Below are 13,374 nucleotides of genomic sequence, written 5' to 3' on the forward strand. Positions count from 1 at the left end.
TCCAGCGAAGTTCTTCTGTCTCTAGAGAACGTTCTGTGTAGGTTCTGTGCCTAGGCTCTGTCTCTCTTGGTCCTGTCTTCCAAGCCCTGTCTGAGTTCTGTCTCTTGCTGTCTTGTTCTGAGTTCTGTGTGTTTCTGTCTTGTTACAACTGTATTTATACCAGTTGATTCAATCCTATCAATCTCTATTACAAAGGTTAGGGCGTTTCTTATCTCCATTCCAGGGAGTAAAGATTATGCAGCTTAAGCATGATTGTTTGTAGTTAAAGTGATTAATTACCCGCCTGGCACTTAGTTAAGGGGTTTTATTCCCTCCCTAACTTCAGGGGAAAATCCCTACCTGGGGAAACAACCTTTCTCAGAGACCTTGGTTAAAACACATAGTGCCAAGAAGGTGAGCAAACATATTAAGAACAGTATGCCATATATGCCAGGTCCCTTGAAACAGCAAGCATGGACCGGCTCCCGGCAGTAATAATTTATGTATTAATAGTTTTTGTGGAGTGATAGGAATAGGACATTTTTAGGGTTTTTTTTTTTGAGGAGTGATTTATGTACGTATTTCTTATTTTTGTCCTCAAACTGCATAATACTTTTGTAATATAAACGGTAAAAACTAATTTGGGGAAGTTATTTTTATTTTATTTATGTCTTGATTTTATTTAAAAAAATGCATTCTCCTGCCCTGAGTGGCAGAGTGGAGAGTAGCAAATCAGGCAGAAGACCCTGGGTGTAGCATGATCCAGGCATATAGTTAAAAATATTTTTTTTTTCTAATTTTATGTATTATACATATTCATTTATTCTACAGATATTGATTGAGCTGCTTTCATGTAGTGAGTCTTTTTGTAGGCCCTAGAGCTGATATTCCTGAACAAAAGACATTCCAGTGAGGGAGACAGACACCAAGAAGCCATGTGTACGTGCACCTGTGCACACACACATGCACATGCATGTGTACAATAAGCCCACATGTGCACTCTAGGGCATCACAGTGTCAGTGGCGGGGGCTTCCCTGATACATACACTTGGACTAGGAACCAGGCGAGTGCAGTAGAAGGGGAACCAGAAGACTCTGCCCCAGATCTCAGGCCGTGAGCAGGCCCTGGCTTGAGCCATCTGGTGTGTCACCACAGGGGACTCGAGAATGGCCATTCCACACATGTCTAGATGGGAGAAAGTTTGGGAAAGCCCCATTAGATGGTGTAGAGCTGGGGCTCCCAGCAGTGACAGGGCCAGTCATGTCCCTGTTCAGTTTGGGAGGGCCCTTCTTCTAGGGTCCAAGAAGGCTGGGACCTTGACCAGCACGATGGCCAGAGGACATGAAGAAGTGGAAGATTTAGGATCCATTTGAGGGGGAAATGCCAGGATTTGCCAATGGCTGTGTTGGATGTGAGGTCAAGGAAAATAAAAGGTGATTTCTGGTGGTTCTGAGGCCACATTTGTCCTTCTCATGGACACAGCTGGAAGCTCGAGGGCCCCAGGGCTCCTGGCCACCTCACTTGTGCAGTGGGCCAAGGCTGGCTGTACTGTACTCACTGTCATGGCCCATCGCAACGAAGTCCAAAAGGATTGGCCCAGAGCTGAGAGATCCTCCATGTTTCTCTCACTTGTCACATGGAATTTTCTCTCTTTTTTTTCAGGGCTATGAAGACTGGCTTCGCCATAAAGCAGATAATGCCATGAACCAGTGCCCTGTTCATTTCATCCAGCATGGCAAGCTGGTTCGGAAGCAGAGCCGAAAGCTGAGAGTAAGTAATAATTGACACCCTTAACTGGAGTAAAGGCAGTAACAACTTAAAATAACAATAAGAGTGTAACAGGTGTTTTTATTAGGTACTAGAGGCCCAGTGCACGAATTTGTGCACCATTGGGGTCCCTCGGCCAGGCTTGTGGGATCAGGCTGAAACTGGCTCTCTGACATCCCCCGAGGGGGATTGCGAGAGGGTGCAGGCCAGGCCGAGGAACCCCACCGGTGCACGATCAGGGCCGGGGAGGGACACAGGAGGTTGGCCAGCCAGGGAGGGACCACAGGAAGGCTCCAGGGCGTGTCCAGCCCGTCTTGTTCAGTCCCAATCGGCCAGACCCCAGCAGCAAGCTCACCTACTGGTTGGAGCGCCTGCCCCCTGGTGGTCAGTGCATGTCATAGTGAGCAGTTGAACGGCCTTAGCGTATTTCATTAGCATATTACGCTTTGATTGGTTGACTGGACGACCAGACACTTAGCATATTAGGCTTTTATTATATAGGATAGGCCCAACCTCTTCCCCTAATATTTCAAGCAAACTCCTAACACTACTTTTTTTTTAAACTAATTTATTTGTTTTTAAAGGTTTTTTTTAAAATATATATTTTACTGATTTTTTACAGAGAGGAAGGGAGAGGGATAGAGAGTTAGAAACATCGATGAGAGAGAAACATCAATCAGCTGCCTCCTGCACACTCCCTACTGGTTATGTGCCCACAACCAAGGTACATGCCCTTGACCGGAATCAAACCTAGGACCCTTGAGTCCACAGGCCGACGCTCTATCCACTGAGCCAAACTGGTTAGGGCTGTTTTTAAAGTTTTAATAAACAACTTTTAGAGCAGGATCATACTCACTAACCAGTCAAGATAAGGAAAGCCCTAAACACTCTTAGAAAACCTGTTTTAGAACAAGGCAAATTCTTATTAACATGAACTTCACTAGGTTCACAGCAAAATTGAACAGAAGATACAGAAATTTCCAGTATACACCTTGTCCTCCATCCCCAACCCCTAACAACCTCTCCCACTGTCAGTAGCCCCAACAGGGTTATTTGAAGTTTATGAGATTACTAGGGGCCCAATAAGAGTGGGTCTTCCTTCCCCCGGCTGCTGGCACCGGCTTCCCTCCTCCGGCTACCGGCAGGCATCCAGGACCCAGGCTGTCTTCCCTTTGGCCCCAGCTTCGTCAGGAAGGACATTCGGAATGACGTCTAGAAGACGTCCAGTCTAATTAGCATATTATCCTTTTATTATTATAGATACCAGTGATTTTCAACCTTTTTCAATTACTAAAATTCTGTGGCACACCAAAAATATATTTTTTGCTGATCTGACAAAAAGTATAGGTATAATTTTGATTCATTCTCACCAGGTGGCTATTGTTGTGTTGGCTGTTGTCATTTTTTATTTGACAATCTGAGGGAAGAGAGGTCAGTGCCCCTGACTAAATAAAACAGGTATTGCATGTTTTCAAAATTCTTGCGGCTCACCAGTTGAAAATCGCTGGATCATACTTACTAACCAGTTAAGACAAGGAAAGCTTTAAACACTTTTAGAAAATCTGATTTAGAACATCTCAAAGTTCATGTGACTATGATCTTCACTAGTTAGAAATCATAGAAATTGAGTCTGAAACCTCACTGAAAGTTTCATTTTAATATTTTCTCCAATGAATTGTTAATGTAACATGTAATTTTTTATCTTTAAATGTGTGTTTGAATGAAGTTTGAATGAAGTTTGGATTGCATTCAAACTTACATCTGTTTAGAGCACCTATATGTGTACAAACGGTAAGTACTAGTATAATTTTTACAGTTTGTCCTGGAGTCTTGTTTAGCTGTGAACCTAAGGGTGTAGCCCAGCCGTCCTCCTGTCACCTTCTCCTGCCCTTGTCGCCCCGCCCAGGCCTCTCCTCCACCCTCCTTCCCTCCTTGCCTGACAGCTCCACTGGCTCTCTGGGTTGCTTTCCTGGCCAGAAGTCGTGGTGGGGTTCTCAGGAAGTTGCAGAAAAGGATCGTTGCCAGCTTTCATGCAAAGAGACAGGAAAGTGGGCCTCTACTTACAGGCACAGCCCTGAAGGGGGATAGCCCAGTCAGCTTGGGGGTCGTGGTGTTTGGAAAAGGGCCGAGTCCAGGATACAAGAACACATCAGGAGGCCTGTTCACATGTCATTGGCATGGGGTCCACCTTTGTTATGTGTATTATACCCACTATTGTATGTATTTTTTAAAATATGTTTTTATGGATTTGAGAGAGAGAGAGGAAGGAAGAGGGAGAGAGAGAAAGAGAAACATTGATGTGAGAGAGAAACATCAATCAGCTTTCTTCTGTACACACCCTGACCAAGGTCAAACCCACAACCTGGGCATGTGCCCTGACTGGGAATGGAACTAGCAACCTTTTGGTACATGGGACAACACTCAACCGAGCCACACTGGCCAGGGCTGTATTTTCTTTGCCTTATAAATTTTACTGTCCATGTGTTTTAGTAATTCTGAATTCAGTTAGTCTCTACTGATGATGTTTTTCTAGTGGTCATGGGGTCAGAGAGGTGAGGGTGTGGGAGCAGGGCCTCACAGCCATGGGAACAGTGTTAACAGGTTCCTTTAGAACCCAAGCCCTAAATGCAATTTCCATGAACAACTCTATTTCCCTTGCAAAGTCTTCTGAACTTTTTTCTATTAAACTATTTTTCAATTACAATTAATATACAATATTAGTTTCAGGTGCATGACATTCATATAGCTTGCAGATTGATCACCCCAATAAGCCTATACAATATTATTGACTGACTACTAGAGGCCCGGTGCACGAAATTCGTGCATGGGTAGGGTCCCTGGGCCTGGCCAGCAATCAGGGCCGATCGGGGCCTCCCTTCCCCGGCTACCAGCTGCCAGCCAGGGCCTGTCTTCGTTCTGCGCCACCCCCTGGTGGTCAGTGCACATCATAGTGAGCGATAGAACTCCCAGTCGAACTCCCTTGGGGACACTTTGCATAATATATATATATATAGATATAGATATAGATATAGATATAGATATAGATATAGATATAGATATATGTATATATCTATCTATATATATGTATATATCTATCTATATATATATGTATCTATCTATCTATATATATATGTATTCCCTATGGTTTACTTTAGATCCCTGTGACGATTTTTATAACTGACAATTTGTTGTAAACATCTCTTTAATAAACATCTCTTTCTTTAAAAACATACCTAAGCTGTGTCCACCAGCAGAAAATTGAATTTTTAGTGCCTTGATCTCCTGTGAGGAATGTCTGCTCTGTGTCCAGCCTGTGCCAACCAGAGGATTCTCAGTCGACTGTGAGACTAGGAAGAACAGTCAGGCATCCTTTGTGACTCAGGCATCATCTTTCATTGGCCATAATGGCTCAGGCCCTCAGAGGCTGCACCAGGCTGTTAGAAAAGGAACCTTTAATTTGTCCATCTCTATAATTTCAAGAATGTCATTACATAAATGGAATCGCACAGTCAGAAACCTTTTGGGACTGGCTCTTTTCACTCAGCCTCATTCCCTTGATTTCACCCTTGTTGTTTGTATCGGTAGCTCCTTCCTTTTATTGATGAGACCATGGTGTGGGTTAGACCAGAGTTTGCTTGAATTCAACAATTGAAGGACAGTTACTAGTACATCTTTTCCAGTTTGGGGCTATTATGAATAAAGCTGCTATGAATACTTGTATGCAGGTTTTGGTATGAATAAAATTTCCATTTCTCTGGCATAACAGCTCAAGAGTTGAATTGTTGGGTCACAGAGCAAATCCATTTTTAGTTTTAAGAGGAATTGCCAAACAATTTCCCAGAGTGCTGGGCAATTTTCCATTCCTATTAGCAATGTGTGAGAGATCCAGTTTCTCCACATTGTCACCAGCATTTGGTGTTGGCACTATTTTTCAGCTTAGTCATTCTGATATCTCAGTGAGGTTTAAATTTGCATCTCCCTACTGGCTAACCATGTTGAATATCTTCCCATGTGCTTATTTGCCATCTGGGTATCCTCTTCTGTGGGAAAAAAGCAACAACAATTCTTTATGTCTTTTACTTATTTTCTAGTTTTTACTGATGAATTTTGAAACTTTATATATTCTAAATATTAGTCCTTTGTCAGAAATCCCTTAATGGGGCATTCACAAAGCAAAGTTTTAAAATTTTGATGAAGGCCCCAACCGGTGTGGCTCAGTGGATAGAGCATCAGCCTGCGGACTGAAAGGTCCCAGGTTCGATTCCAGTCAAGGGCATGTACCTTGGTTGCGGGCACATCCTCAGTAGGGGGTGTGCAGGAGGCAGCTGATCGATGTTTCTCTCTCATCGATGTTTCTAACTCTCTATCCCTCTTCCTTCTTCTCTGTAAAAAATCAATAAAATATATAAAAAAAATAAAAATAAAATTTTGATGAAGTCCAATTTATTGATTTTTTTTTTACCTTTTATGGATCATGCTTTTAGTGTTAAGATTGAGAGCTCTGGCCTGGTCGGTGTTGCTCAGCAGTTGAGTGTCAACCCAAGAACCAAGAGGTTGTTGGTTCAATTCCCAATCAGGGCACATGCCTGGGTTGCCTGCTCCATCCCTAGTGCAGGGCATGCAGGAGGCAACTGATAGATAATATTTCTCTCTCACCAATGTTTCTATCTCTCTATCCCTCTCCCTTCCTGTCTTTCTAAAAATCAATAAAAATATATTATTTAAAAACGATTAAGAGTTCTTTGCCTAACTTGGAGCCCACAGATGTTCTGCACTTTTTTTCTAACAGTTTTATGTTTTACATTTAAATTCATGCTCCATTTGGAATTAATTTTCACATAAAATGTGAGGTTTAGGGCAAAGTTCCCTTTTTTTTTTTTTTTTTTTGCCTATCATTGCCCAATTGTTCTACTATCATTTGATGGAAAGGCTGTTCCTTCTCCATTGAATTGTTTTTGTACTTTTGTCGAAGTTAGTCGGAAGCTTTTTGTGTGGCTCAGTCTCACTGTGCTCTGTTCTGTTTCATTGCTCTTTGTGCCAGTCCTCTGCCAGTACCGGCACATCCTGGCTACTACAGCTGCATAGAAAGCTTCACATTGGCAGAGTGACTCCCCCCTTCATTCCTCTTGATCAGGATTGTTGTAGCTATTCTAGGCCTACACCTTTCCACATAACTTTTAGCATAAGCCCATCTGTGTCTACGAAAATCTTTCTGGATTTTCTATAGGGATTTCACTGAACACAAAGGTCTATTTGAGGAATAACCCTCCAATGTGAAGTTCTCAGACACTCAGTTGGGGCAGTAATGGAGTGTGACAGGGAACTGCACTTACAGTGCAGGCAGGAGCACGCTGATGTCCTGATTCTGGAAACACCTGCAGTGGCAGCAAGAACATCCAGGCGCTTGGAAGGATTTGAACCCTCTGGCTAGTCGCCCTGATTTTCATGGTCATTTGCCTTCCTGACACAAAGTCTGAAGTCACAATCAGAGAAAAGGGGCCTTTCTGGGAGGTCATTTAGATGTCTTGGTTGGTGATGACACAAAAAGTGGGATGTTTCATCTTATTTAAAAATCCGTATGACAGACGTTCTGTGGCTCTTTTTTGCTCTGGTTTTTTTAAGGTGATTGCCACTTCTGCACTCTTCTTAGTCCCTCTTGAGCGATCTGGACAGTGTCTTGGTTCTGTTGTTCAGCCAGCGTTTAGAACTCTCCTACCTGGTTTATGGGACACATGGTTTTAAGTCAGCGCCTTCCTCCAAGGATAATTCCCACTTGGACCCATTAATGAAACACTAGAACTCATCCTTTTGGGCTGAATCAAGGGTAATCCTGTTATGGATGTTTGTGTTTCCATTGCAAAATACTCAATTGTAATGCACTTTGATGCTTCTCAGATCTAAAATTGGTACATTGAAACCTCACCTGGTCTGTCCTCTGTTTGGGCAAAATGCCTGGGAAATGATCTTTCTCTAGAGTCACATTAGCATCCATATATCCTCCTGTAAACAAACACCATAATGGTATCTGTGAGTATCGACTGGTACATTAGGAAAAAGGAAATATTGCTGCACAGTGGCAGGGTTCATTTGATGGCACTGTCTGTCTGTCTGTCCTGCAGGTCGGGGACATCGTCATGGTCAAGGAGGATGAGTCCTTCCCCTGTGACTTGATCTTCCTCTCCAGCAGCCGGGGAGACGGGACCTGCCACGTGACAACCACCAGCTTAGATGGAGAGTCGAGTCACAAAGTAACGTGCCTTTTGTTGGAGATCCCGTGCAGCGCCTCCCCTTCCTTCCCCAGCTGTGCTTGCGGGGCTAGAAACTACATCATGTTTGGAAATCCAGCTTTCAGTGGAAACCCAGGGACTTGTGCTGGCCAGATTGTTTTTTGACTTTTGTTTCTTTCTGTTTTCTACTTTTTTCTTTCCACCCTTGGTATTCATAACATCCAACCATTGAGCTAACAGAAATAACTTCATGTTATTTATGTAGTTGTGTCCTTTAGCAGAGGCACCAAAGGATGTAATGAATTGATTGCTGAAATTTTGAAAGTTTTCATTTCACCAGTCAGAATTAGTGTCTTTACTACCCTGGAATTAAGTGAAAAGTCCCACACGAGTCTAGATTTTTGCCACACTCACGGTTACTCCAATGAGTGTCTTTTTGTTAAAATATTTTAATAAATATCTGAGGTTATAATTAATTTCTTACATTCAGTATGGAATTCTGTACCGGTAGCTGATGCTACAAATTTTAATTAACAATCACGAGAGAATAGAACATATCACTATTAATTTTAAGGTTTTCATTATTTAAAAAATCTGGAAGCTTCCAAGGAGTTTATAAGAGTGAGTATATCTCAACAGAATCAAGGCATTAGGTCACAAAATTGCAACTCTAACACAATACTTAAACGATACCTATGAATATAGGCAATTTCTAGGATGAGAAAGAGAATTTTTTTTTTTGCAAAACCCTAAAGAATATGCTAATCTTTTAAGGATTATTCATGGTATCGTTGTACAAAGCCCTGTGGGGTTTCTCGGCATTTACTTTCACATTTTCTATGTAGCACATCCCAACGGAGTTGACATTCTGGCACAAGCCGTTGTGAGCAACAGTGATTCTGGGAATGGAAATCCCTGGGGTTGGGTTTCAGGTGTTTATTGTAACCTGCCACCTGTCTCTGGAGCGTGTGGAGTTTATGTGCCGGTCCTTTCTGACAGGACACACCTCTAACTCTCCTCGTGTCTTCCTCTCTAATAACTAAGTGCTGGATGAATACACTGTAATAAATAAACAAAACAAGTGAGCCACCCACACCCTCACTGTGGGCAGTGGGCTGCCCGCTCCACCCCTCGCCCGGGAGGGATGTGGCTGCTCACAGAGGTCTCAGCACCGCCGTGAACAGATGCTGCAGGGCTCCAGGTGTATCACTCTTCTCAGGTAAAATGTCACAGCCGTCCAGAACTGCTGATATTCGAGTCCACATTTTACTTTGACCTTTGGCGTGGTGTGCTCACTATCTTGAATGCGTGCCCTCCGGCGTCATTTCTGTGCATTGGCTTTGGCTTGGGTGGCTGGCTAGATCTGAGCCCTTTGCTTAAGAGGAGATTGGGGAGTGGGACTCCTGCGCTGGTCACATTCATGACTCATGACCGTGGCAGACACCTGGCCTCTCTGGAGTTTCCCCATCCACAAAACAGGGACAAACCTGTCTTCTAGGGGCGCCTGTGAGACATAACTAGAAATTTTCCCGAAGTGTTTGATACACAATAAATGCCCTGAAATGTTACAAATCCTGCTGCGGTTGCCGTGATCATATCTCCTGTTAGTTTTGATTTATTGAGCATTTTATGTGTCTAACACTTGATCATTAGAGAGACAGATAAGAGGAGATGTAGCGGTGTGTTCTCCTTCACCAGGCCCTCATGCACGAGTGTTTCTTTCCTCTCTCCATCCAAGGCGAGCCCACCTGTCTGTCCCTGCTTACTAATACCATCTGGCCCCATGGTCTAACGGGGGCCCAGCCCAGCAGCTTAGGCATCATGTAGGATCATGTTAGAAATGCAGGCCTCGGGCCCCACTCCAGACCCTCGGCATCAGGAAGCTGGGGTGGGGCCTGAGAATTGCATTTCTAACATGATCCCTGGTGGGGTCCAGGAGTCAGTGCCTTACAAGCCCTCTGTGGAGATTCTGATGAACATTCAGGTTCGAGGAGCCAAGTGAGTAGCTATGCAGAAAGCTTACATTCCCCTGTGTCAGGCGAGGGCAGTTCCTGATGCTGATGACAGCTCTCTGTAAACCGGGGGTGGGGAACGTCTCCCGCGGGCCACATGAGGCCTGTGAAATCATTTGGTCTGGCCCTGCCTAGGCAACCCCAGGCGGGGCTCGAAATGCCATAAATCTAGGAGCTTTTTTCATAGCAACATAAATTTATATTAAGTGAACGTTGTTATAAATATTCAAATGGCCCTTGGCAGAAAAAAGCTTCCCCACCCCTGCTATAATCAATAGGATGTTATATAAACAAAAAGGAATATTTTAACTCTTAAATTTGTTTCCTAATTGATAGTCACCACCATGACAGATAAATCGAGGTGTCTAATTTTGAAGAAGAATTCCCAACACTGCTATTAGTTTTAAGTTGAGGAAACTGGGTAAGAATGGAAGAACTTTCTAGCACCTAATAGATATAAGAAAAACAGCAGTAATCTATAAATCTATAACTTTTAATGTTTTCAAACTCTTTATTATACTTCTCTCATATGCTAGCCAGGCGTTGTCATCAGTCTTATTTATATGCACAAAAAATTGGTCGTCAATGCTGCCCTGGAATTGGAGGCATTGGCCGCCAGGTTTGTGTTGTTCATTTTGTTGTGAATTCACATTTCTTGTCAATCTGCAGACACATTATGCAGTTCAAGACACAAAGGGATTTCAAACAGAAGAAGAGATAGATGGCCTCCACGCTACCATTGAGTGCGAGCAGCCCCAGCCCGACCTCTACAGGTAAGATCTGTGCTCCCCACGAGTATCTCTTTATTGCCTAAATGCTGTTCTTGCTCTCCACCCCAAATAGTCTACTGGCCTGGGGGCTTGGAAAGAGAATGTCAATCACTGCTTTAAAGTTAAGATTGAGTTAAAAATAGATTACTTACATATTTTCAGAGTCCGACAACATTTAAATCTATAGCTACTTATGCAAACATTAGAAGTGGCTTAATGAAACTAAATTTGTTGCAGAAAAAATAATTTTTTTCTACTTTGAGGAAGTGATCTTAAGGAAAATCATTTAAGTCCTGGGTTAATAAGAACAGAAAGTAAACTAAGAGAGAGGGGGGAGGTAGAGTGGTTTAGCTACACACAGATGTGCTTTTGGGTAAAGAATCCCAGGTAGTGAGCGCACATCCCTCCTTTTGTAGAAACAGGAAGGCAGGTGTGTAAGCCAGGGCACTTCCAGTCTGCCTCTTCCCTGCAGGGTCCCCCACCCCCGTGTTGCTGCTATGCCACTAACCTGACTTTTCTGTTGCCAGGTTTGTGGGCCGAATAAATGTTTACAATGATCAGAATGACCCCGTGGTGAGGTGAGGCGATGTGCTTCTCTTAAATAGATTTGGAGACTTTCTTCTCTTTACTTTTAAATTATAAGTGCATTTTTTTTTTTTTTTTTTTTTTTACTGATAAGAGTTCTTTAGTGTTGTTGTTCTATGGGGTTTTGAAAGTAGAATTAGGTGTTTCCAGAAGTCTAGGTTCTAGTGCAGGGGTGGGCAACCTTTCTGTGAGTGCGTACCAAAACCAGCAAAATCTCTGACTCAGAATTCTTCTGCGGGCCAACCCTAATTTTTTGAGAACATGTTACGCCTACTTGATATCTCTTAAGGTGTACGTATGTGAAGAACCTTGAAGAAATAATAAAATTCATCCGAGCAACAAAAACACAGTATATGATGATGAAAAATGCATTTATTTTTTAATGTATACATGTACACTGATAGTCCGACAGAAAACTTTATGACTCTGTTTGATATTATCAGTGGGACTTTTGCTGCTGCATCACTGATGACAGAGATTTTACATCAGGTTTATATTGTGACCTTCAGAGATATGCATGAACTACTACTTTCACCTGTCAGGCTACTCCTATTATGAGACTTAACAAAATTCATCACTGAGAACAAAGATTCACAAGCGTATGTGGATGAAAACATGGAGAGTAATGCTGTTGCAAAGTTTTTTAAATAGGAAAAATTTTCTGGAATGGCATTCCAAGGCCTCAATAGTTCATTTTCGACACTATTGAAATTGCTCTTCCCCTCTCGTCAATCCATGTCTATGGTCTTTAAGATAACTTATTATGTAAAATTATTTATCTAAGATGCACCTACACTGAATTTATGTGAAAAATAAAAAAGTCATATTAAGAAAAAAAATTGTAAATGGAAGATTATAAGAGAGGGTTTCGCATGCCAGCAAAAGTTACTGGCGTGCCATGTTTGGCATGCGTGCCAGGGGTTGCCCACCCCTGTTCTAGTGTTTTCAGATTTCTCTTGGGTATACAGCTATATGTGTGAACAAATGAACGACGCTCATGGCAAATGTTCTCTCACAAGACTCTGCTGAGGGTCTCACAGCCCGGAAGGGTCAGGAGCCCATCTAACAGTCCCCAGGCAGAGGAGAGAGTGCTGTTTCCCCCATTAGAAATTCCTTTTCAGCCCTAGCCAGTTTGGCTCAGAGCTGCGGCTGCAGACCAAGGGTGGCTGTTTGATTTGGTCAAGGGCATGTACTGCAGTTGCAAGCTCCTCCCCAGCCTGGGCGTTGGTCAGGGCTCCTGCTGGAGACAACCAATCATTGTGTTTCTCTCACATCAATGTTTCTCTTTCCCTCTCTCTTCCACTCTCTCTAAAAATCAATGGAAAAATATCCTCGGGTGAGGATTTAAGAAAATAATAAAAATTAAAAAAAAAAAAGAAATTCCTTTTCAGCCCAGCCAACATGGCTCAGTGGTTGACTGTCGACCTATGAACCAGGAGGTCACAGCTCGATCCCCAATGTGGAACATGCAGGGGGCAGCCAATCAATGATTCTCTCTCATCATTGATGTTTGTATCTCTCTTTCCCCCTCTCCTCTCTGAAATCAATTTTTTAAAAAAGAAATTACTTTTCAGAATTTATACACAAGTATATCGTCAATTGTGAAGTTGAAAGATTTCTGGCTTGGAAGCCCTTTTATTGGAATGTATGAATCTACCCATAATCATTACTGGGGTATGGTTTTGGCTCTGGATTTCACCTAGACTTAAGGCAGTGGTTCTCAACCTTCCTAATGCCGCAGCCTTTTAATACAGTTCCGCCAATTTTATGGTGACCCCCCAACCATAAAATTATTTTCGTTGCTACTTCATAACTGTAATTTTGCTACTGTTATGAATCATAATGTAAATATCTGATATGCAGGATGTATTTTCATTGTTACAAATTGAACATAATTAAAGCATAGTGAGTAATCACAAAAACAATATGTAATTATATATGTGTTTTCCGATGGTCTTAGGCGACCCCTGTGAAAGGGTCGTTCGACCCCAAAGGGGTCGCAACCCACAGGTTGAGAACCGCTGACTTAAGGG

The 13,374-nt window shown here is 42.7% G+C and overlaps 1 protein-coding gene across 5 annotated transcripts in view; it reads left to right on the forward strand.

The window, feature by feature from the left end:
* The window catches only part of ATP11A (ATPase phospholipid transporting 11A), a 144,405-nt gene that overhangs the window by 78,859 nt on the left and 52,172 nt on the right, over positions 1–13,374 (forward strand). For all 5 annotated transcript variants that reach the window (XM_059685141.1, XM_059685140.1, XM_059685142.1 and 2 more), the window contains exons 5-8: positions 1,643–1,750; positions 7,867–7,995; positions 10,656–10,759; positions 11,284–11,334. In XM_059685141.1, coding sequence (XP_059541124.1) covers positions 1,643–1,750; positions 7,867–7,995; positions 10,656–10,759; positions 11,284–11,334 — 392 coding nt within the window. The remainder of the gene's footprint in view (positions 1–1,642; positions 1,751–7,866; positions 7,996–10,655; positions 10,760–11,283; positions 11,335–13,374) is intronic.

This window comes from Myotis daubentonii, chromosome 2 (genome assembly GCF_963259705.1).
Source record: "Myotis daubentonii chromosome 2, mMyoDau2.1, whole genome shotgun sequence".
Taxonomy (NCBI): domain Eukaryota; kingdom Metazoa; phylum Chordata; class Mammalia; order Chiroptera; family Vespertilionidae; genus Myotis; species Myotis daubentonii.